The sequence below is a fragment of the Colias philodice genome, chromosome 1, assembly GCF_061535455.1.
Source record: "Colias philodice isolate Cphi_HAF_F1 chromosome 1, ilColPhil1 Martin Lab GWU primary, whole genome shotgun sequence".
In the NCBI taxonomy this organism is placed as follows: Eukaryota; Metazoa; Arthropoda; class Insecta; order Lepidoptera; family Pieridae; genus Colias; species Colias philodice.
Window position 1 is genome coordinate 9346044 of NC_143086.1, and position 26850 is coordinate 9372893.

Below are 26850 nucleotides of genomic sequence, written 5' to 3' on the forward strand. Positions count from 1 at the left end.
AATGATTTTATTCAATATACTCCGTCTGAGAACTATAATGTGATGCTAAATATAATAAAATTGCATATATGTGTAGCTATTATATGCACAATCTAATATCTTCATATACATTTTTATAATATAATGACGTACCAGCATTATACGAATGTAAGATAATATTGATACAAGACAAACCGATCGACCGCTACAAAATATCAAGAACCACTGGGAATATATCCCAAGAAATAAAATTTAAACCCATTAAAAAAAACATATAACAATAAAATATTTGCAGCAAACCGATGGGCTCAAGAACATCTGAAATTATTTCTCATCAAGTTTATATTACCTACAAATGCACGATAAGACGGGCATTTCCAACAGACGTTTTTGCTTGACAATTTGAAATCGAATATTCAGATCACTAGCTATAAAACGGAGCTCTACATTCAATTCCTTAGTATTATCTCGATTAATTTAACTTTACAAAGTAACAACCGTATTTACGGAAAATCACTGGCAGTAATTCATACGTATTGTTAAGGCGAATATCACAGCGCGCATCCCATGTTTCGAGTATAAAATTTTAATATAAAACATTGGATTATACGGGTATGGAAAATTTTCCAATCTTATACACCCACGTGAAGTCATTTGTCCATTAAATTATGGCTGAATTACGTAAACATGTATGTTTTGATACTAATAGAAGAGAATACATTAGAGAAATCTGAATTATGTATTCGTAGCTACTTAATATGCGTAACTGTTCACAATCAGAACATGAATATTTTGTTTCAATGAATGCGTATAATTGATTCCCAAAGATTGGTCGAACAAAATAGTTTTTTTTTAAGTAACCCTAATCGTACGGAGTAAGAAAGAAGAAGCTTAAGATAAAAGTATTTGTGACCTAGTGGGTGCCTTGACGTGGGCGAAGAAAAATCTTAAATTGCCGGCATAATACCCGTATCGAAGAGCTTTAAACCCATCGAATTAAGGCGGCTATCCTGAGTTTCTAGTTTTCCTCCAATCATTTATAATTAAACTTGAAACTCCTACATATTATGTATTTAAACGTAGAAATTGAATTTCAATGTAAGTTCTTACTCATTAGTTCGATGGATTCTTAATTCGCATATTTAAATCATGTCCTAAAAATATAAATAAACTAATAAAAAACCATGTTTTTGAAAATACATCTATTAATAGATACAATCGCCGCGCGCCCTACATTTTCATTGTTCATAATATAGCGGTATTTTGATAAATATAATTATTTATTTGTCAATTATAAATAAATGTAAACGTGGTTTGTAATCAAGCATTGCTCATGACCATATTGGACATATGATTGTTTCTCAAATATATCAGAATGAGCCGCAGGCTGTCACATAATTTAATGAAAACATACATGTTGACTGCCCATTACCGTATTGCCAAACGCATTACTCTGATCAAAGGATAAATGAGTACATTTCCAAAATAGTTCGATTCGCAGTAATTATTATACAACGAATCTATACATATAATAAATCTGTAGAAGGGTCAATTCTGTACATTGAAAATATTGAAAAAATAAATAGCAGGGAATGTTACTGGATGGATATCAAACCCAAATATGTGATTAAAAATTTTTTTGTCTGTCTGTCTGTCTGTCTGTATGTGAAGACATCACGTGAAAACTAACGGTTCGATTTCGATGAAACTTGGTATAATTATACCTTATTATCCTGGGCGTAAAATAGGATACTTTTTATCCTGGAAAAATACGTAGAAAAAAAATTAATCTTAATTTTTCAGTTTTATCCATAGACGTTGTTCTGTAGAACTCTATATCTTCTCTTGTATCTGCTTTTCGGTAATATTTCAAAAGAAAAATAATTATCTGTTCTAAGTTTAATATTTTACAGCATATTCAAAAGCAAAATGATGTCGATAAAAACATTTCAGGTAGTTCGAGAAGTGTGCCTGATTTAGTAAAAGCTAATTTTCAGACTGTTTGTATGCATTTCCTGAGAACATTTACTATGGTGGTGTTTATTTTTTTTACACCATATGAAAGTAGAGATTTCAATGAATAAAAGGCACCCCAAGTTTTTGAAAAAAGCTGATATTTTGACGGGTGACTTTTCGATTGAAAATTAGGTTGTTTTTTTGGTATTAATTCAAAATAAGGCGAAAAAATAAATATTTTCAATCAAATAAATTACAGTGTATTTGGGACATAATAAAGTAAGTTTCCACCAAATTTCGTAGAAAAAAAATAAATTTTGAAGTAGATAGAAATAAAAGAACAAAAACTTGGTTTTTTGAATTTTTCACCTAAATTTTTAGGTTATGTGAAAAAATTGTAAATACAAAAGTTGTAGAACTTTTAATTACCTACAACTTTGCCATTGAACTTTTTTCTATAGGACTTGTAGTTTAGTCGGAAATCGAGAGAAACCATTTTTTTCTCTTAAAAGCTCCCCCCTCCCGCTTCCCGAACTCGGATTGACCGTAATTTATTTTTCCTTACATTTTTATCATATTCCCCTCCTTTTCTAATGGGTTTCATCCGACTGCGATTTTTTTTTGTTTCAAAAATTATCTACTCTAGTCTAGTTACTCAAAATGGAGAAATAAACCATCCACGCGAAGATCGACATCCGCGCGGACGGAGTCGCGGGCGGAAGCTAGTATTAAATATGTTTTTTGCATATTGATAAAATAAAATTTGATTATTGTTCTCGTTTTTCGGAATACTCGTATGCACTAAGTTTATTCAGAATACTAATTAATGGCCATCAGAAATACTGAGAATTGGGTGCACAATGCACATAAAAGCGGATTTTGTTATCTGACATTATATTTTTTAATGGTTTTCATTTTCATGTTGTAATTATTGGTAATAACTAATAAGGATTATATTTTCAAGACTTTCGTCTTCAGCCGATAAAATCTTCTAAATTTTATTTAATAGAGCTTGCTTGTGACGTATTTAATTTGTAGAAGTTAAAGCGTTTAAATCTATGCGCTAGAGTTGGATACAAATCGTACTATACTTATGATTTCATGATATACTATTATCGTACTCAAAATCTATTAATAATAATAAATAAATTTTATTCTTAAATTAATGTCACGAATCTAAATTATAGAAGGTATTAGAAGTGGTTACAGAATTAGGTACAAGACTAAATCGCGTTTAGTAAGAAAATGGAACTAGTCCAGTCTGTTGGAAATGCATGTGAATCGAATATGCAGAATTGTAGATATGTATTATGTGGAGAATTCCTGTTTCCTAGAAAAGCTTACGTTCCTATTGTTGACCAAGATTTCCGATAAGGGTTTTCCGCCATCTTGATCAGAAGATAAATTTCAGTTTTTTTTTACAACAAAAGAAAAATCTCCATTGTGAAAAGTTTTTTTTTACTCTCAACAATTTGGGTCATATATATCTATTTTGTCGTAACATTTTTTGCTATTTCGTTTTTTTGTAGCAGCAAAAGCGATACTTGTAGAGCGTGTGTAGACCTACAATTCCGTTTTAGAAATTTCCCTTTGTCAAAAATTTTCACCTTTGGTGGGTCGCAAAGTTGGTAAGTCCGCACTTAGTGTCGATTGAAGCAGTTACAATCTTGCACCGTTATATTTTGTACAAGTCAAAACGGGTGAAGGTGAAGGTGGTTTAGGGAAATATTTCGACACAAAAAATTTGATGCAAAAAATGTTTTTCAACATTTCATGAATTTGGTTTGAAGTTTATTATTATTATTAATGATTATGATGAAGAAGAAGAAGATTAATGAAGATTTACTAAATTATATTTTATTAAAAAACCTAAAAAACTAAGTTTGCATGAAAGTATTCGATGTATTACAAAAATACAATGGAATTTTTTTTAAATTAAAATACGTTACTTATTTTTCTCTTTTATTCCTATCTTCAGTAGTGTGTTTATCCTCCCCTTGCTTCCGAATACATCCTTGAAACTAGGATATCTTATTAGGTACAGGTAAATCGTCATCCCCCAATTGCAGTGTGTGTAACATAGTGGAGGATGTTTACCATATTATGGTGGAGTGTGTCCGGAACGAGGCTGAGAGATCTGCTGCTGAGTTGAACCTTAGATTGTTGGGCAATGTTAATGTTTTTTTGGCGCTTCCTTCTTCAAAGGAAGCTAGATTTATTTACAAAATTGTTAATCTTGGTATTAAGCGTAGATAGTTTTTTTTTTTGTAATGCCAATGAGGGTGGCATGATCATGTTTGATCAAACCCTCGTTAATAAAATACAGATTAAAAAAAAAAAAAAAATTAGGTACAGGTACAGGTCTTAACTCTTCGTTATATCCAATCCCAAATAGCCTCTGTTAAATTGAGGTACAGGCTGATGGCAGGCCATAGTTAGACGGTTATCTCATCATCTTATACTTCTCTGGTATTTCAAGCTGAATTAGCGCGAGCATTTATTAAGCGTCATCATCATCATCAGCCCATAAAGGAAACACGAGACTCCGATGAGGTTAGGGGCCATAATCCACCACGCTGGCCAAGTGTGGTTTGGCTGATGTCAATTGTCGTCGAACTTTTCATTCTTCGACATGTCGGTTCGAGCAGTGAAGATGTTATTCACGTACGCAGATAAATTAAAGAATCAATTTCTTTGTCTCTCTCTTGCTCACCTGGTCAGAAACCCCCGACGATCTTTTTAAAGACCGAAGTCCTCACCACTAAGCCACCACTGAACTCATTTTCATGCATCTTTCATAAATTTTTTAAGCATTAGAAAGTACATAAAATAGTCCTATGATATTCTGAATATGTTGGAAAGCTGTCATCGTGTGTTCAGAATTAGAATGTCTCAACTCCCCCCCCCACCCTTCTCCATGCCTTTTTTAAATATTTTCGGTCCACATGCATTTCTAACCTGTCCATTCGGACATAACAATAGAATTAAAAATAAATTTAGGTGGTTTTTTTAGGCCTAAATTCATTCCATAAATTTCGATTATTTACTTCCCTGTGATTAAACTATTGTTGTTTTGTTCAGTGCCCATCTCCGAGACATACGCGACCGATCCGTGCTTCGTCTTTTTGAGTCCAAAGATTTAAACGGTGGAGTGTTCCCTGGAGCCCTTGGTGTGGGTTCGGTAAGGCTGCCGGCCCTGGCAGCAACCAGCTCGTCGACTGCCAACCTCGAGGTAAGTTTTAGCATTAGGAGTCAAATAATCCAATTCTTTAATCTGTTTAATAATCTTAATAAATGTTCAAATTGTTCTAATTCCTCCATACATTGCTATATAATGGATACGTTTTCAGAAAACCAATATATTATATTTGCGTATAATTTATATTGAAATTATTAGACGTAGTGAAAAATTCACACAAATTAATTGTTTTAGGACCAAAACACTTACTTTAGTGAACCAGAGATTGACTCTGATCATCTGTCACAACATGTTCACAAGAGCAAGGTAGAGTGAAAAACTAAACAATACTTATTTAATATAACATTAATAAGCGTTGGGATACATGTTACTAAATGAGACACAAATAATATTTCTTATTATTTATTCAATGTAAAAGTATCTTAGTTTAATTAATCTACAATTTGAGTAGATAGCTACCCACATTAAAAATAAGAATGTACAAAATTAGTCTAGTACTGCAATAAATAATTACAATTGAATACAATGGCAAGTTATCTATCTAGAAGGGTTACTTATATCATATTGATCGTTAAGACTAAAATATATTGTTTAGAAAAGAATAGTCATTAATCTACCTGGACAATCACTGATTTCAAACAATTTAGATTTGATATGTTATTCTTATTGTCTAGCAACATAACAAGTATATTATGATTTTGTACCCAATGTTTCAGCAGTAAGTTTAAAATGCCTTACAAATTGGTAGTCCTTTGTAGTAATGGGCTCCACTGTGTAATTTTTTTGGTGTTGATCTCCAAGAAAGCACTAATACTTTCTTAAATGGTTCAGTAGTGCATCCGCTACAAACTTTCATTACAGCTTTTACTTCAGCTTCTGCTGGCTCCCTTTCATCCACCTAGAAAATAATTAATAAAGTGAAGTTATTTTTAATTGTCGTTATTACTCCATATGTCCGTATTCCCACGGGTATTATATTGTGTTATGTACTTACAGTCTGCTTTTGTAAGTTTTGCACTGGTAAATTTCCAACGACACCAGCTAATCCGTTTAGTAGTGATTGCTGGAACAGAGCTTCGTCTTCTTTGTTATCGTCGATAAGATCAGTACTAAGTAAGGCTTCATCTACTATCGATCCGTCCGATAGTGCCACAAGTCCACGCTTATCTTTCTTGCCTGAAAAATATTAATTATAAAATACTTGAATTTACCATACCTTGCAATTACTCACAAATGTAATACATATGTAACACATTACCTGAACTTCTTTCTTCGACTTCAAGTTCTTTCTCAGGATTGTCCCGCTTATCACGTTTATTTGAATCCCTCTTGTACAAATTATGTGATCCGGTATCATCAATGTATTGAACATTTGCCGGGTTTAATAGAGAACTTGATAGTAAAACTGATGTTCCTTTATTTGGTCCTAGCGGCCTGTTTGGGTATCGTTCACCAGAGAATGATAGTCCAAGTAATGGTAGTTGAGATGGGGCAACGTTGCCACCGATATGGTTTGATGGAATTTGTTGAATACTATTTAGTAGTTGATCGGACGAGATTGGACGTCCCAGTAGTCCATTGGCATAATCTTGTTGTAATTGTAGGCCGTTGGCTAATGGTAAAGGAACCATATTTTGTTGATCTGGTCTTGCAAGATTAATCGGTGAAGGTTTCTGTAACTGTCCTCCGATAAGGAAGTGTCCGTTACCAATAGGTGTAGGTTGTGGTGGTGGAGGTTCTGTTACAGCTTCCGTAGATACTTCTACTAAAGAACCATCGTGTTTGAAATGATGCGCATGGTGGTGTTTATGATCTCTGTGAGCTTTACCAGCAGTCAGTGCTACATGATACAACTGCAGCATCGTAATCTCTCCAATAAGTCCGACCTGATCTATAAAATAAACACAAATTATAGAAGCATATTACATCATCTCTTTAAATGGTTTTATATTTCAAGTTGTTGTGCTTACTTTTAACTGCATCTAAAGCGTCGTCTTTGTACAGTAATGATTGCTCTTGACCACTTATTACAGTACCTCCTCCCTTTATGATGTGACCAACAAGCTGATAAAAATAAAACGTATTATTATTTTGGATCAAAAAATATCCCACAATTGTGGACTTTTATTTGAATCTTACCCTATTATGGAACCCTCTGCCAACTCGCTCTGCGTTAATCCATATTTGCCATTCACCTGTCTTTCCGTTCCAAGATTGACAGCTGTGATACCATCTGCAATCATAATTATGTAAATTAGATTTAAATTCACTAAACAAACAGATGAAAATTATTTGGTCTAAGGATAGCTAAAGAATTATCGCTCTCATTAATTTGATTCAAGATTGGAAATCAAAAAGTTTGAATTACATGCATCCAGCACCATAATTAATTTAGACACTAGGATAAAGGAAGGAATAGATCACGATACTTCGATTCTTGGTAAAAATAACAATCGAACTGACTAATCCTAGTCTTCCATAAACAAATTAATCGTCAGTTTTCCAATTAGAGGTAGTTTAAATTTTTTTAAGGTACTTTTTACTCAGGACTCACACTTTAAATAAACATATCGATAACGGTATCCATAGTGATCGTTGGGATATTCCTCCTTTAATGAGATTCATTTAATGGACAAGTAAGAAGTTTGTGTTCTTTTTACGGACTTGTTTTTAATTAGCATCGCTGACTAATCAACGTCACAGGGAAGTTGGTTCCTTAGGATGTTTTTTTTATTTAAATTCTCAATTTTTTATCAAGGTAATTTTATCCTTTATCAAAGAGGGTTCATTTAAATCATTCATTATTATTATTGTCGTTGTTCATCAGAATGTCTTCGTTAAATTTTCTAATCTAATAACAATATTGGATCGCTCTACTTCGAAGTTGCATTAGATGGATCGTTTGCGGTTTATGTGGCGTGTACTGAACGTGTCTTGTATCGTTTGAAATTTGTAATTCTAACGTCCACACGGGTTGTTTACGTTCCTCTAAACAACCCGTGTGGACGTTAGAATTTGTTTCTTTATCGGTTATCTATATTATGGTGTATATTGAACAATATTCCTAGCGATATAGTATTTACTTCTATTAAAACATTTCATTAAAACAATTCAACATCCTAACCAGATTATTTTAAGAGTATGGAGGTAATTCCACCGATGTATATGGACTGATTTAGGAAATCATAAGAGCAGCATTTATAACATACATGATTTCCTAAATAATAGAAATTGGTGTTATAGTATTCGATGTTTTTGAATGGTTTAATATATTCTTCGATATATGGATAGCCACTCCTAAAATTATATTTTTAATATATGACCTTTTCCTAAAATGTAGCCTGTAAGTTGAACTTAATATCGGTCTATCACCAAAATTTCCCTATCTGTCCTGAGATTTTTACTTGATTGACCCACATTCAAACAGGAAACAGCATAGCAATTAAAAAAAATAATCAATGCACAGAAAGGGAATGGTTCCTTAATTATTATTTGTGTAAATAATTAGGATAAATAATGTATTTATATTATTTAAGGAATTCAGACTAGTCCGACAGGGTGCTTTCCGCATAAAGCGACCTTATAAGAGGCTCGTTCGGAAACCGGCGATAAGGAGGAAACGGTAAGTGGATCTTGAAAAATAAACGTGCAACTATCAAGATCTCGTCTAGTTCATAATTTACATTTATTATTCATATTTGTGAGTGTATATCTAAATATTAATTAACAATTAAGAACCTGTTATGATACAAAGTATCACCCCTTAAGTATTCCCAAATCCCAGTTAAGGTCAGTTCACATTATTACATCTTTTGTATTTATACTGTATAGTTATAGAGTGTAAGTGTATAATAACGAAAACATTATTTTAGGTCACCGGCCAAAACTGCCACAGTAAATGACCACCCAATGACACAATATGATGAACCCAGCGGACAATGATTTAGCAATTAGTAATAAAGTAGAATTAGTCATTAGCATAGAGTAGGTTCTAGTAGTTATTAGGCAGTTATAAAGTATTATGTTCGTGAAAAACCAATGCATTTAATCAACCGGGATAATTTTGACCGTGTTAAGTTCATTCCGAATTCTATTGTAGTTGGATGGTGAAGATTTAATATTATATACCAAATTTAATATTGTTACGAGATTGCACAGTTAACATTGTATTTTTTTCAAATTTTAAAAATGTTATAAATTCTATAGATTTACGGCCAGCTGTTCACAATAGTCAAGTAATATAACGAAGCTTGTTCCAGAAGCAGTTCATATTCCATCTTCTCTATGAGAAGCTTTTACTTGGTTATTGCGAAAAGGCATTTAGAGTTATTCATTATAATGTTAATTAAAAGCATATAAAGGCTTAAATTAACAAGGGCTTTTTGAATTTATTAATCCCTTTTTTTTTTCATTATTATTTGTTTTTAACACTTTTTTGTGGGTGATTTATTTTTAATTTTTCGAAAAAAAAAATAGATAAAAAAATCAGGGCATTAAATTTTAATTCTCAAATTTCAAAATTGTTATAGTATGTATATGTCGCTGAATTTTAATGAAGGGCATAACTATTTAATCTATATCTTGCGAGATTATAGAGCTTTAAGAAATTGAAGAACGCAAATCGAAACATTTATCGGCTTATTTTTGTTTACTCTTTTTAATATTTCTTTTCTATAACCGATCACTATTATTAAAAGTAATAAAACTAAAAAAAATAGATTATTATTAAAATATTGCATAAATGATGATGGTGAAATGGTGTGTTTCACAATTATACGACGTTTTATAATGCTGCGATGTCAAATACATAAAAAAACCAAATGCAATATGCACAGAGGCAATAAAAAACAATGTTTTATACAGCGCACTTGCTTCAGCGAATATTCATTAAAGTTAGTACAGTGTTTTTTTTTTTTTTATTTCATACCTATCAATTATATGCTAAAGGTTGGCTAAAGATATCGTTTTGGTTAAAATCGCTATTAAAGCGCGTCACACACGGTGAAGATACTATAGTATTTTATCTTAAGATACTGTAATATTTTATATTACAGTATCTTAAGGTATCCGGTATCAGCGTTCTGACCATCATTTTGTACCCGAAATTTTGTGGGTCATTTGTAACAGGATGGCGGTTCTACAGGGGTCTTAGTATGCAATGACAAAAAGAAAAATGATGGTCAGAACGCTGATACCGGATACCTTAAGATACTGTAATATAATATATTACAGTATCTTAAGATAAAATATAAAATATTACAGTATCTTAAGATAAAATATTATAGTATCTTCACCGTGTGTGACGCGCTTTAGACTTGGCTAGCTTGGCGACATCAAACAAGTAAAAGCACTGCGAAATGCTACTTACACGATATAGAGGGGTTATTACGTTATTTACTTTTATTTTATTTTATTACACAAGAAGCTGTAAAATCATAAACAGCCTTACTTTTATTATATAATATATTAGAGGTATATGTAATGTACAGAAATCTGAACTTAATTTGCTAAATTACTTTTCAAAATACTGCTTATTTTCGTAACGTAATAATTAACGTAACGCTAATTTTCATTTTGTAAGACATTTTCACAACTGTTGAAATATATTCGTATAAATCTGAATTTGAATTCAAGTATAAGTAAGGCTGATTATGTTTGAGGTCTCGCCGGATTGGAGCTTGCCTTGGCTTTGGACGCGGTGCGGTAAGTATGTGGAAGAGAGATACGTTTCTGTTGGCGGAACAATAGTATAAAGAGTAGATTTGTGAGGCTAGTTAGAAGCTCAATAGTAACATACAGTTCGTATAATAAAGACGTATAAAATAAGTATAATAATAAAGATGTTTATTTCTTAGTTACTTCTTTCAAAAGATTGGCATGGCTCATAGAGCAAAAATAATTGGCAAGTTGGCAATTTGATCTAGCTCACAATCCCGTGCATTTCGGGAATTAGATTAGTGATTAGACTTAAAATGCTATGGCTTCATGCTTAAAGTAGCCTGGCAATAAATACTGCTAAATGCAAATTATCGATTCACTATTATAGTTGGAATTTTCATCACGAGATCTCAATTTATTAAATTTACTTGTTAATAAGGTTAAAAGTGGATGAATGAAATGAAAAGCAAAACAATCTTAGTAACTGCGTAATGCGTATACTTGGTATTACAAGCAGTGGTAAACCACAATACATTGCATTTCAAGCCAAGAGAGCGAAGAAAGAGGATTAAAGACAATAGGAGTACAAAGAAATATTCGGAATATTGTTACCGCTTTAGAGCTCTTATTTATTTAAAAATATAAATTCCCTTTACCTTTTAAGACAAGTAATGTTCACGTGAAAGGAATTATAAACATTAAACAAACATAAGTTGCTTTTGAATATGGTATAAAATGATTGCAGTTCATAGAATCCGCTTTAAAGCTTGCATTTTGTTATGAAAACATTCACTTTACAGTAGCGAGAACTTTAAAGTAAACTCAGAAATGTTGAGCAGACTGTTTTCTAGACTTCACTTTACAGTAGCACGAAGTATAAAGTATAAACTCAGAAACGTTGAGCGGACTTAGAGGAAACCGCTCAAAAACTATTAGTGCGTGCAAATGTGTTTTAAACTGTTTCCTAGACTTGGGATTTTCAGGTTAAAAGGTTAATAAAATCAAATCAACTGTATATTTGTTTTAACGAACGTGAAAATTACGAAATAATAATTCGTGGTGGATTATGTGAGCAAAAAGTACATGTAGATATATGTATTATGAATTGCATTAAAATAAAAATTGAAGCTCATTGTAAAATCCAGAGTTTTAATAGGTACTTGATCTTATTTTTCAATACGCTATAGGTATGTCTTGCAAACCGGCCGACTATTATGTAACGTTGTTGCAATTAATTTCTATCCGACATTGCAGAATATCCTTGACGTTAATATATTTTTTGCAAAATAATATTTCATATCCTTCCTGTGTTTTTTTATTATTAGTAAACATCAATTTTATTGCAAGATTTTCAAAGGAATGCGTACATTCTAATAACGTGGAAACAATTATAAATGATATATCATGAGATAGAACAATGAATGAATTAAACACTATACAATGCACTTAAAATAATATAAAAGTATATGCTCGATAGAGGCTCGATATTTCTGTTAAATATTGTTAAATCCTTGTCAGAACGATTTTTCATGAAAATTTTAGGGACCGTTTCCGAGAATCAGATTTTATAGGTTGTTACCTATGTTCCATAATGAAAAGCTGGAACAATGTTTAATTATTGATGCATATTATGGCTTTAAGTAGAGGCAAATTATTATAAAGTACTTATATGTACATGTAATATTATAGTAAGACTGCAAATGAAAGGTGAGTACTGACATGAAGGTTGTTAAAAGAGAATAATCCATACTAATATTATAAATGCGAAAGTAACTCTGTCTGTCTGTCTGTTACTCAATCACGCCTAAACTACTGAACCAATTTGCATGAAATTTGGTATGGAGATATTTTGATAACCGAGAAAGGACATAGGCTACCTTTTATTGCGAAATATGTACCACGGGCGAAGCCGGGGCGGACCTCTAGTAGAGAATAAATTTCGTGCACTCGTGCATATGCCAAATAGATACAAGTTGAATTTTGCTGAAATCTAGGTTTCTAATAAACTCATCACTACATAGTATAAAACAAAGTCGCTTTCTCTGTCCCTATGTCGCTATGTATGCTTAAATCTTTAAAACTACGCAACGGATTTTGAGTCCAATTATTATTTCAAGATAATATAATAATAATAATCTATTATATCTATGTTGAATCCATTATTAACTCTTTAAATCCATACTAATATTATAAATGCGAAAGTAACTCTGTCTGTGTGTGTTACTCAATCACGCCTAAACTAATGAACCAATTTGCATGAAATTTGGTATGGAGATATTTTGATACCCGAGAAAGGACATAGGCTACCTTTTATTGCGAAATATGTACCACGGGCGAAGCCGGGGAGGACCACTAGTTATATATATAATAACAACCTAGACGAAATGCAACAAAGTGTAAAGTGGAAGCCTTAAATAAGATAATTTCTCATCAGAGCTTAATGTTAGATACGGATTTGAGTGCTTTTCCATACACTAGCTATTTAAATTAGTACTAGCTTTATATATTAGCATCTACTGAATAATATTCTTCACGCAACTACATCAAATCTATATAGAAAATAAACTTTTTCTTTAATGACAACTCCCGATCCTGCTGAGGACGGTTTCTGCGTAGGTAGCAGTGATTCTGCCGAAGTCAAATTTTCAACAACACGTCAAAAAATTTAAACATTCTGATTGTTACCAAATAACATTGCGCTAGTGATCGATTATTCTCTCTCCGTGTCTTTTGTATGCTATATTTCTGTTATATATGCATACTTTTAAACACATATTTCAAAAAAAGTAGGTACCAGAAATACATTCGCTCATTTAGGAACAATATAAATATTCTTACTTTATACGGTGGCCTGTACATCCACGTAGAGTATTCACATTTAAATTGCATTACTCCATCGAGCGTACATCATATCGATTTCTATAGGTACCTTAGACCGCCCATTAAACTTAAAAGCCCACAAATATTATTACAGCAAAAGTTATCGGGCTCCGTGGTAAAATATGAGAAAAAAATAATTTCGTTTTCATGAAGGATGTCATTGATATTTTGCGATACAACACGCTAAGTTTTTAAGTCTAGGAAACATTTCCTTTGTTTACAGTTGCAATACAAGTAATGGGCGGAAATCGGAATACATAAAATGACGCAATCTTTTTTTAGAACGAATGCAAAAGCTTTAACGCCTTCGAATATTTTCGTCTGATATAGGTAGATAATAAAGCCGTATTGTATTTATTGGTTACCATATTGCTGTACAATTATTTTATGCGGTTTATGTTTCTCTTACTCAATGCCCATCGATATGCAATGCTACAAGTAAAACTAACATAACATCATATGTACCTAACATACATGTATTTGATGTTACCGAATAACTGGTTCGGTATACCAAGTTCAGTATTTACTATGAATAAACTAAGATAGGTACACAGAACATCACAGGAAATGTATGCAAGTTCTATATATCTTACATAAATCCAAATCTCTTACTACACTACTGTGTTAGAGTTTAGGAACGCTTCTAAAGCTCCGTTTATTTGATGTTTGTCCAATCTCAATATGTAGATAATATATAATATATATATATATATATATATATATATATCCTGATATCCTGAAGAGCTTAATTATATGAAAATATTATGTGGATAATTTGCTAAACTAACAATAAATACTCAAATGACAAAAAGCCTAATATTATCTCGAATCTAAGAAAATTATAAATCTAAATCTATTTCTTTGTAATTCTTAAAAGCCACGCTACACTTTCTTCTGAACTAATTTTGCGTATAAAATTCCGCCAACAATTCTTCGCATGCATATATTACATAGGATAATTATTACAAAATTAAATAGGAAGTCTAGCAGTTGAATAACAATTAAAAAGTAAAACTTATTTGATAAACGTAATATCACCACACACACCTACTGAATGCCACGGTAGCTAACTTTTTATTATACAATAATAGTCGTAAAAAACTAAGTCGCAAAATAATCATTTCTTAAGGGCTTGGTCTAGTAGTGCAAACAAATGCATCCTGTCATCCTATATGTAAATAATACAAATGTACTAAGGGAAAGTTGCTCCACTTAATTTTTAAAAATTAAATCATTCGTATGCATAATTTAATATTCGTAATAAGTACCAAAAATGACAATTTGAAACAATTTTCGTGAAAATTACACCGGGTGATTTTTTTTTATCAGTACACAAAATTTGCGAATACTTTCTATTGATATCTTCAACTTCATGTTTATATAACTGATCAACTTTTACAAAGAAATTTGGACGAAATATAAAAAAAAATAAGCTTTCCATACAAAATGCATAACTCTATACATTTTTTTCGACCTAAGTTTCTTAGTGAAAGTTGTTCAGTTTAACTAGGTAATAAAACGGATAAACAAATTTTGTATATAATAAAAAAATGTAATGTTTGTGTTAAAAAATTATAAAATAGAAAAATACGCAAATGAAAACAAAAGATATTTATTTCTGACTAGCTTCCGCCCGCGACTCCGTCCGCGCGGATGTCAGTCTTCGCGTCTTCTACAGATTTATTATATTATGTATAATATATAGATTTATATTGATAAACCTAATAAATCTTTTGCTAGCATTCTGATGCTTTATCGGTTGCACTGGATTTATCTCTTTTTTTTCAATCGCTTGAATGATATAGGATGGGTCCTTGATGGGCATCGAATGCTGAAGCCTCGAATCAATCAATTCTGACAGTAGGCAATTTATGTAAAATCTTGATAATGGTCCATCATTTTATTTTGTCTAAACGTTACATACTTTTTTATATATTCTATTTTTAACCAATGATTCACTCCAGTCCAAACAGCAAATAAGCAGACTTCTGCTTCTGCAACGTTTATAATAATAATAATTAATTTCAAATATTAAATTTTTTTTTAACCGCATCTTCCGCATTCATGTCTTTTGCCGGAATTAGACATTTAACTTCTACAAGTCCCATTTTCCCTTTTTGATATGGGAGTGTATAAAGTAAATTTTTTAGATATTTCTCGTTATACTTTTAAAAAGTTATTATTGTCATTTTGCTCATTAGGTAAAGTAATTTCGATATCAGTTTTAAGTTTTTTGATACCTGCAATAATAACGTCATAATCGCCTGCACATACTTATCGATTACACCCTGTATACAATCCACCATCCACATTCATAATGTTTTCCTATCCTCCTCTCCTTTACGCTGTTCACCGATACATTTTAAATGAGTAAATCTGCTACCACTGAAGGATGTTTCATTGTGATCAGCAAATTTTCACCACTGTTGTCGATTATTTGTTTTTCATTTTTAATCAGCAATTGGGAATCATCAGTTTTGTTTTTTGCAGATTGGTGATGTACCCTAACAATACGTCGAAAAGGGAAAGCATCAACGAATTATCGTTTTTGTCCTCTTTTTTTATTCTTCGCGTCTCTGTTACTTCTGTTTGTTTAGTTCTCAACACCCACTGAATTTTCTATGTTATTGTGATCTTCCATTACATCTGAGTTTTGATGATATGATGATAATCCATTCGTTTTAATATTGGTACTTAGAGTTGGTAGACTAAACTAGAAATGGCGGACTAAATTTGTCAGCGCGTCTGTAAGATCAGAATATAAAACCAACATCCTTTATTTAAGTTACAAAATTAATAATCAAACAACATGCCGCTACGTTGAAAATGACTAGAAGAAAAAATTAAAACACCTCGGATCAATTTTGGAGTAAACAAATCATTTTCCCCGTATGGGGATTTCCCCGGATGAACTTGGGAAGTTCAAGTTCTCAATACAAGTTTATATTATATTTCGTATTTCTCAAACGAAAAATAAACATTTTTGGAACTTCAAAAAAATTATATTATAAGAAAATTTATGAGCTTACTTTAGTTTTAAAGAAATATACATCCCTTTACTGACACCCCGTAAAATAAAGAAAATGTTGCCAATCACCTTTGCAATCTATTTGGTTTCATTAACTTTTATGTTCGAAGATAATTTTTTTTCTAGTAGTTACACGCGTATTTTTTTCGTTTATTTTCCATATCGAAATCAAATGTTTAAAAATACGAATATTTGCACAAAACTAAGATAAAAATAATCAATTAACAAAAATATTAAATTTAATGAAGTAGAGCAACTTTCACTTCGGTATGAAGGAAAATCGAGCGTAGAGCACACGTCAGAACGCTCCGGCCCAAGGAGCGCGACTAAAGAAATTCGCTAGGATTTTTCCTAATTATTTTAAATATTTTTTTAATATTTAAAGAATTATCAAAATTCAAAAAAAAATTTTTTTAAAGGATTAATACTCATTGGTCTTCAACCAACTCGAATAAATTAATGGAAAAAATAACTTTTAGCAGTATTTATCAATAGATTTTGTAAGGCAAAAAATGGGAAATTTAATGAATTTATAACGTTCTAATTAAGAAAATCATAAGTTTTTCGGCAATTGTATTCAGCAGTTTTTAATAACGACTATATAAGGATAATAATGCGCTGATCAGATTGTGTAAATTGTAATCGGTTGCAACGTAGTGAGTGCACAAACTTAGCTCGAAATGTCTTTGGGGGAAAGAGACTTATCTTGAAGGCCTGATTAAGGTAACATAAAGTAACTTTACAAATGTGAAAAAATTCACGCGCATTGCGTATATAACACTAATTGATAAACAAGAAAAAAAAATTCAGTTTATCATTTCATTAGCCGGGAAAAAATTGTCAAATAACTTGTTGAAAACGCAATTTTGCTAGACTGCAGCCTTAAGATGTTTCCAATGACCAATAGACTAGAGTAGATAATTTTTGAAACAAAAAAAAATCGCAGTCGGATGAAACCCATTAGAAAAGGAGGGGAATATGATAAAAATGTAAGGAAAAATAAATTACGGTCAATCCGAGTTCGGGAAGTGGGAGGGGGGAGCTTTTAAGAGAAAAAAATGGTCTCTCTCGATTTCCGACAAAACTACAAGTTCTACGGAAAAAAGTTCAATGGCAAAGTTGTAGGTAATAAAAGGATCTACAACTTTTGTATTCACAATTTTTTCACATAACCTCAAAATTTAGGTGAAAAATTCAAAAAACCAAGTTTTTGGTTTTTCATTTTTATCTACTTCAAAATTTATTGTTTTTCTACGAAATTTGGTGAAAACTTACTTTATTATGTCCCAAATACACTGTAATTTATTTGATTGAAAATATTTATTTTTTCGCCTTATTTTGAATGAATACCAAAAAAACAACCTAATTTTCAATCGAAAAGTCACCCGTCAAAATATCAGCTTTTTTCAAAAACTTGGGGTGCCTTTTATTCATTGAAATCTCTACTTTCATATGGTGTAAAAAAAAATAAACACCACCATAGTAAATGTTCTCAGGAAATGCATACAAACAGTGTGAAAATTAGCATTTACTAAATCAGGCACACTTCTCGAACTACCTGAAATGTTTATATCGACATCATTTTGCTTTTGAATATGCTGTAAAATATTAAACTTAGAACAGATAATTATTTTTCTTTTGAAATATTACCGAAAAGCAGATACAAGAGAAGATATAGAGTTCGAGAAGTGTGCCTGATTTAGTTAAAGCTCATTATCACACTGTTTGTATGCATTTCCTGAGAACATTTACTATGGTGGTGTTTATTTTTTTTTACACCATATGAAAGTAGAGATTTCAATGAATAAAAGGCTCCCCAAGTTTTTGAAAAAAGCTGATATTTTGACGGGTGATTTTTCGATTGAAAATTAGGTTGTTTTTTTGGTATTCATTCAAAATAAGGCGAAAAAATAAATATTTTCAATCAAATAAATTACAGTGTATTTGGGACATAATAAAGTAAGTTTTCACCAAATTTCGTAGAAAAACAATAAATTATGAAGTAGATAAAAATAAAAAACCAAAAACTTGGTTTTTTGAATTTTTTACCTAAATTTTGAGGTTATGTGAAAAAATTGTGAATACAAAAGTTGTAGATCCTTTTATTACCTACAACTTTGCCATTGAACTTTTTTCCGTAGGACTTGTAGTTTTGTCGGAAATCGAGAGAGACCATTTTTTTCTCTTAAAAGCTCCCCCCTCCCACTTCCCGAACTCGGATTGACCGTAATTTATTTTTCCTTACATTTTTATCATATACCCCTCCTTTTCTAATGGGTTTCATCCGACTGCGATTTTTTTTATCTTTTCATTATTTTTAAAGGCTTCTACCCCAGTCTACAAATGCATGATTTATTATACACTCGAAAAGCAATTATTATACATCAGAAGTAGTCGAAACTAAATTATAATCTAAATAAAGGAGGGCTCTTTTTTTAAATCCGCACCTCTAGAAAATTAAAATTATTTTTTTCAAATAAATGTCTCTATTAAATCAGCCCAGACGACAGGCGCTAGAATAAAGCACGCACACTTTTTATTAAACCACAAATCAAACGTCTCTGCCGGTTCTATCGGTACGCAGCCGATTATGTAAAAACTTATAGATTAGATTATAAAATAAATTTTTATTAAAGTAAGAATAATTACACAATAAATCTGAATAAATGCCCGCAATGATTTTAAATCGTTAAAATAAATGTTTAGTGGCATCAAGGAAGCATCTTTGTGAATTTTTCTATAATCATACCTACCGTTCAAAAAACTAACAAATTAGCATTTGCCTTAAAGTATTATAAAATTTTATTTATAAACATATTTTTTTTTAATTATAAGTAAAAGCACAAAGAGGAAATACACGAGATCCAATAGCAGAGGCTAGTGCAGCGAAAAATGGGATACGAAACGCAATTTTCGTTGAACTAATACTATTTGTTGTTAAAATATACCACTTTGTATCGATATCCTAGAGCAAATCCATCGATGTTTTATCTCAGAAAACCTTGTCTAATAGAATCGAGTCGAAAAAATATTCATCGTATAATTACATCGAATGCTACAGGCTATTTAAATTTTCATTAGGCGTGCGTAATTTAAATATCACTAAAAATTATCTTACATAATGTTACTGTAACATGAATCTGAAACGGATAACACGATAGCCTAACATGTTTCAATACACTAAATCCCAGTATGGAATTTTAGGCGTTACAATTCACAATCCGAATATTGATTTTACGGAGAACACCCACAGTTATTAGGGCGTTTGTCCACTACAAGGAATTTTACGGTCCGGCATTCCGATTTTTTACGGTCCGGTATGGCACGCCATTAATCTATACAGGGTGTCCCAAAAAGTAGTGATGAACGGAAGCTGGGAGGTAGAGGACCAAGAGGGCTATCCGAATCACCCCCATGTGTGTTATGCGATTTTTCGTATTTTCGGAGTTATTACATTTTTTTCAATTTTTCATCTATCGCCGAGTACGATGAGATTTTTATTTATGGTGACGTGAATTATTGCGCTGGATGCTTGTTTTTTTTTGTGTGCTAAGCTGAAAGATAGGCCAATTCAGTATGGTAACATTTACTATCGTTAGATCTTCGAATGGAATAAAAAAAAGAATTAAATGCCAAGAAAGATAAAATTACCCAGTATGTTCATAACTTCAAGGGCCCATAAAAAAATAAAATCACATAAAAAAGGTTTTCCATTTGGCTTTTAAAAACTTGCTCTATCGATCAGGTAGCCACCATAAAAATTTCATTTTATTATTCTGAAGGCTTCAATCGAAAAATTGAAATCTAAATGTGGTAAGTGCAAAATTTTTATTAACATGATGATCATTAAAACCAATAAATAGGTGTTTAATTACCAGAATTTTTTTAAATAGCCCCGCTGTTGCTCAGTGCAAGTGCGACATCACCGTAAAAAGTTGTCTTTTAAATGTCTGAATGCTTTTTTATCATTTTTAATGGTTTCTTCTGCTACTATGAATTTCCGGGTTATTTTGTCCAAATTGGGGCATTCTCTCAAGTAGCCGAGGTCTTTTTAGTATCCCCATTGAAAAAAAATCAATGGGGTTTATTCGAGGGACCGTGGAGGCCAGGCAAAGCAGGCGTCACCGGCGCATGCGCAGGCTGCAACGACCAATCCATCTTTCAGGGTATTTTTGCCCTTTAGCCTGGCCTCCACGGTCTCCGGACATAAACCCTATTGAATTTTTTCCGTGGGGATACTACAAAGACGAGAGACTGCCACAATTTGGACGAAATAACCCGGAAATTCATAGTAGCAGAAGAAACCATTAAAAATGATAAAAGAGCATTCAGACATTAAAAAGACAACTTTTTACGGTGATGTCGCACTTGCATTGAGCAACAGCGGGGCTATTTAAAAAAAATTCATTTTTAAACACCTATTTATTGGTTTTAATAATCATCATGTTAATAAAAATTTTGCACTTACCACATTTAGATTTCAATTTTTCGATTGAAGCCTTCAGAATAATAAAATGAAATTTTTAGGGTAGCTACCTGATCGATAGAGCAAGTTTTTAAAAGCCAAATGGAAAACCTTTTTTATGTGATTTTATTTTTTTATGGGCCCTTGAAGTTATGAACATACTGGGTAATTTTATCTTTCATAGCATTTAATTCTTTTTTTTATTCCATTCGAAGATCTAACGATAGTAAATGTTACCATACTGAATTGGCCTATCTTTCAGCTTAGCACACAAAAAAAAACAAGCATCTAGCGCAATAATTCACGTCACCATAAATAAAAATCTCATCGTACTCGGCGATAGATGAAAAATTGAAAAAAATGTAATAACTCCGAAAATACGAAAAATCGCATAACACACATGGGGGTGATTCGGATAGCCCTCTAAGTCCTCTACCTCCCAGCTTCAGTATATCACTACTTTTTGGGACACCCTGTATACTAGCTTGTGCACTATACGTAATTTTACTGTCCGACATTTTACTTTTCCCTATTCCGGATGGTTTTTTGTGTCTACAAGTCGCTGTAGGTATAATTGTTTTCGAATGCCCACTTGCTTGGATTTTACTGTTTTTACTGCATATGCCAATTAAAAGCAAGCTCTTGTTTTACTTTCTTTTAGTTGGCAATGAGATTTGAGAAGTCGGTATTGTTATTTTATATACATTGACCAAGCATTGACCTATAATTATTATCTAAGTAAGTGTTGCTAAGTAACTTTAACTTAAGTTCAAGTGGGAATAGCTTTAGCTCCTCGTCACCGATTAAAATAAATAAGTGAAACACGCATTTTAAATCTCTTACGGAACTTTACTTTTTATTATAACGAAGTAATATAATATTTCACCTTCTATATTTTTTACTCGTTTCTTGTAAAATGCAAAAACAATCATTTATAGACTACAAGCCCACATATGAAAAAAATATGGGTCAAATGAACCACCACGGGACATATCTAGTACGAAAGAAGAGCAAAAAATAATAAGATTCATCACTATGCCGTCACTTGTAAGCTGTCCAACTGAGTGCAGATGAGAATTGAAAAGTACAAGTAGACTCGGTAAATTTTGGTCATATATTTTTGTACGGCATTCTTAACCATCGATAGATCCATTAAAAATAATAAGAAACCGCTCAGTGCCGTACAAAAATGTTGGTCCACCAAGTCGGAATTTTAATTTCATTTCCGAGAGTTACCGGGGGTAAATTTGGTCATTTGACCATGTACGGCATCTGTGTCATACTATTGCTATACTGCTTTTAATCCATTATTCCGCAACGCCGTACAAAAATCATGGGGACAAGGGGAAAAAATCGAGAGTTGTAATCCCCTCTCTTTCCCCACTCCAGGGGGTCATTTGACACAACACGAAATAAATTTATTTTTAAAGTATTTTATGCATAGATAATATTTTTTCATGTGCCGTACATTTTCGTTGGTTCAAAGGGGAAAAATCTGAAAAAGAAAAAATCCATATAACGAAATGTTTGCTTTATATTTTGATAGTAAAATATAAATATACATTAATATTAAGAAGCTCGAGGTGGTTAATTATCACCTTAGAAAGTCGGAGTCAAGTGGAATGGACTCCGTTAAATTGATGAACTAATAAAAAAGCTATGAACGAAAAGATGTGAATTATATGCAATCAGCCCATGAATACAGGTAAAGTCACAAGCAAATGCTAGTATTATATACATATTCAAAATGTACAAGTTAAGCGCTTTCAAATGATACCAAACACGGCATATTTATCTTAACTTTATTTTTTTACTCTGTATGTTTTGTCCGCTAGAGGGCGCCACATTAGATTTTGTGAAACCCCATATAGCCTTTAGCTAGCTGGTCGCTGGTTATCCAGTGAACAATTCAGATGCTTCTAATGATATGTTATTTGTCGAATTCTGATTAGTAGTTTAGAAGTTACGAGGGAATAGATGAACATACATACATGACCTGTCAAAACCATAACCCTCCTTTTGCTTTGCCGTAGTTGGGTAAAAATATGTTAATGCTGTACTGTATCAAATGGCCATAAAGCACCCTTAAAATTGTAGCTTTCGTCGCTTTCATCAGCCTAAAAGATGTGGTCTGCACAAAAATGTACGGCATCGTTTTTTCCTAATTTATCTATGTTAATACTATTTAAAACAACGAATAAAGTGTAGAAAACTATTATATTTCATTAATCTACGATGTTTAAACTTTAACAAAATTTCTGGGTTTGCATTTCTCTATAACTTTTTTTAGAACGGTTTCTTTTGAACGGCAATACTATACAACAATTGAATTTTACAATATCATGTTAAAAAAAAAGTTCCCGTACAGGGTCAAATGACCTTACAGCTCTTTATATCAAGAATTCGATGAAATTAAGATAATTATTGGTATACATTTAAAAGAACAATTATTTTTTGACGGCATTGCTTTTAATAGTACTTTTGAGTGCTAGATAATGTTTTGAAACCGAAGCCGTACTTAGTCAAATGACCCCCTGGAGTGGGGAAAGAGAGGGGATTGCAACTCTCGATTTCTTCCCCTTGTCCCCATGATTTTTGTACGGCGTTGCGGAATAATGGATTAAAAGCAGTATAGCAATAGTATGACACAGATGCCGTACATGGTCAAATGACCAAATTTACCCCCGGTAACTCTCGGAAATGAAATTAAAATTCCGACTTGGTGGACCAACATTTTTGTACGGCACTGAGCGGTTTCTTATTATTTTTAATGGATCTATCGATGGTTAAGAATGCCGTACAAAAATATATGACCAAAATTTACCGAGTCTACCTGTACTTTTCAATTCTCATCTGCACTCAGTTGGACAGCTTACAAGTGACGGCATAGTGATGAATCTTATTATTTTTTGCTCTTCTTTCGTACTAGATATGTCCCGTGGTGGTTCATTTGACCCATATTTTTTTCATATGTGGGCTTGTAGTCTATTATGATAGCATTATACCGCCAAACTTCCTTGAACTGTACCGCACTGATCCGAGTAAAGACGGACAGGTGCACAAGCAATTCATCGGTTTTTTCATGCCACACCGGACCGTAAAAAATCGGAATGCCGGACAGTAAAATTCCTTGTAGTGCACAAGCGCCCTTACAGTGTATTAAAACATGTTTGTTGTTGAATAACATTCATGGAAAAAGCTTTACGGGAGCGCTGGTTTTGTTTTCCGTACTTAATTAATTCATGTTTTTAAATGCCTTTGTGAATTAAGGAGAGAGAGAAACACGTGCCCAGGTCTTTTAAGTTTTTGCTCTAAAGGAAATGAGATAAACAACTTCCTAAGGATTCCTAGAAAGCACGAACTTTGAATAGTGTTAGTTGGCTATAATTAAATTTCTTTGAGAGCAAAAACATATTTTCCTATAAGCAGTTATTCATCATAAAGAGAGGTAGTCACTTTCATCTTGGAAACTTATTTAATCTGATTAATTTATGCACCTTGAGCCCCAATACCAATTAATTGCACCGTATTGAATAGAAGCTGACTTACGTGTTCAATTTAATTGGGTAATTGAGTCGGAAGAACGTTTGCCCGTGCACAGCCATGCTGAAATAACTTGCCTCCTTCGTATTTGAGATCCATGCCGAAATTTCTTTAGGATTGTCGTCAACTAAAATAAAAAATAACATCTTATTATGTCCGTAAAATTTAAATTGGAGTTTTTAATCATTCTAAAATAAAATAATTAAGAGAAGGTAACGTAGGGACATCCATATTCCATAGTTTCACATGTATGTGTCGAACTTTCATGAAATATTTTGTTACTCTGATCTAACACTACACGTGTAGTATTGTTCAATTCGAAGTATTCAAACAATAATTTCGATATATTGCATTTCGATTTTTGGAAAAATTCTTTCCACTGAACCGCGAAATAATATGTATTTAAATTTTCAGCAATTGCAAAGGTACCTTGTAATGAAAAATTATTCAGTACCAGGTGGTACTGAATAATTTTTCATTCGGATTTTTTAATTGAACAATGTAAACGGGAAACCTATTTCAATTTTGGGAATCTAACCTTTTGGATGTTCACAAATAGTGAAATGGAATGGAAACAAACTTGATACGTGATATCGATTTCACGTAAATGCTATTCATGTTCATTTTACGATTGAAATTTAAAATGGTAGAATTGCGCAACCATGTTTTCGGAAACAAATTTGCAAGAACTTTATATCATTATATTTGAATCGACAAACAAAATTTATTAGTGTAGGTACCTACTTGCGCACTAATAATACCTACTTACATTTGCCATAAGTAAAAGATATTTAAATTAATTTTACAAAATATTTTACTTTTATTAAAATTTCCAATGAAATATATAATATGCTTTTGTGGTGATTCGTATTGTTTTCCACCAACGCAACGCGACAAAAGAGTGAGGTTTACAATGAATTCCCGAGTAATGTGTATTTTGCCAATTGCATATAATATATTTTAATAATAAGTATATGGCTTGTTCATATATGATATTGATTTCGTGTAGTATAAAATGTGTCAAGTACACCAATAAAAATAACCTTATTTAACATGAAGTTCAATTTAGTCCGGGATACATCGTCCATTTTTGCAAGTGATTACTATCAAGCTAATTTTTCGTGAGTAGCTTTATTTTGATGAGATGCCCAATAATTTCATGTACGAAACTCTCGATTGTGGTAGCTACCAGAGGAAACAAGGATAAAATATTTTGATTTGATGGTTCTCAAATATTAATTACCAACTGAATGTTTTTTTTTGTTCAATCTCAAGATAATTATCTAAATTATTAGAAAAAATATTTGTCCTACAAAATCTATGGTTTGATCAAAGAGTCCCCCTTTCCAATGTGTATCGATAACGAAGTCATCATAAATGATTACTAACCAGCTGATTTTTTTATTTTCACTTATTTAATACTTGTATAATTCAACGGACATATTGTCCTACAAATTGCGTAATAAATATTTGAGAACCGTCAAATCAAAAACTTTTATCCTTGTTACCTCTGTAAGCTACCACAATCGAGAGTTTCGTACATGAAATTATTGGGCATCTCATCAAAATAAAGCTACTCACGAAAAATTAGCTTGATAGTAATCACTTGCAAAAATGGGCGATGTATCCCGGACTAATTGTAAAACTTTTAAAACATCACCAAACAGGGAAAAATTTGAATGAAAACTTGATGCTTGAGCAATTTTTGGCCGGGGCCGCGACACTCACATGCTCAATGGTCATGTTAGAAATTTTTAAGTACTAATATTCTAATTTATAAGTTGTTACTAATATCGGCAGACTGCTTGTTTTTTATTTATTTAAATTTGTTTATATTCATGTAATAAAAATACACGTCTTTAATATTCAGACGATTGGTCGCATTTTGTCTAAGGAAATACGAAATATACCGTAGTTACTTAAATATTGTTTTGCATTCCTTTTTAATTTATAAGTTAAATTCATAAACGATAAACACTATGTCTGCTTTTATAAAGCATTTGAAACAATAATTGGTGAAGAGGTAGCTTTTGTTATTTGAGATTTTGTTATGGGGCTTAGGCGCACGCCCTCGCATTCATTCCATAATAGATAGTAAATCTGCTTTATGATATAAATGAAAACAATTCTACCGAATAAACA

The 26850-nt window shown here is 32.1% G+C and overlaps 2 protein-coding genes across 11 annotated transcripts in view; one reads left to right on the forward strand and one right to left on the reverse strand.

The window, feature by feature from the left end:
- The window catches only part of LOC149491284 (coiled-coil domain-containing protein AGAP005037), a 181497-nt gene that overhangs the window by 112651 nt on the left and 41996 nt on the right, over positions 1-26850 (forward strand). For all 10 annotated transcript variants that reach the window (XR_016315801.1, XM_089696889.1, XM_089696832.1 and 7 more), the window contains 2 exons: positions 5017-5167; positions 5369-5440. Coding sequence is in view for 9 of the 10 variants with exons in the window: in XM_089696889.1 (XP_089553015.1) it covers positions 5017-5167; positions 5369-5440 (223 nt within the window). In the remaining variant the exon portion in view is untranslated. The remainder of the gene's footprint in view (positions 1-5016; positions 5168-5368; positions 5441-26850) is intronic.
- b6 (pentraxin-related protein b6) overlaps positions 5524-26850 on the reverse strand; it is a 36265-nt gene continuing 14938 nt past the window's right edge. Inside the window, exons 4-9 of the mRNA XM_089697747.1 lie at positions 24715-24835; positions 7274-7367; positions 7105-7198; positions 6393-7025; positions 6129-6310; positions 5524-6032 (exon numbers count right to left, since the gene is read on the reverse strand). Coding sequence (XP_089553873.1) covers positions 5859-6032; positions 6129-6310; positions 6393-7025; positions 7105-7198; positions 7274-7367; positions 24715-24835 — 1298 coding nt within the window. The 3' untranslated portion in view covers positions 5524-5858. The remainder of the gene's footprint in view (positions 6033-6128; positions 6311-6392; positions 7026-7104; positions 7199-7273; positions 7368-24714; positions 24836-26850) is intronic.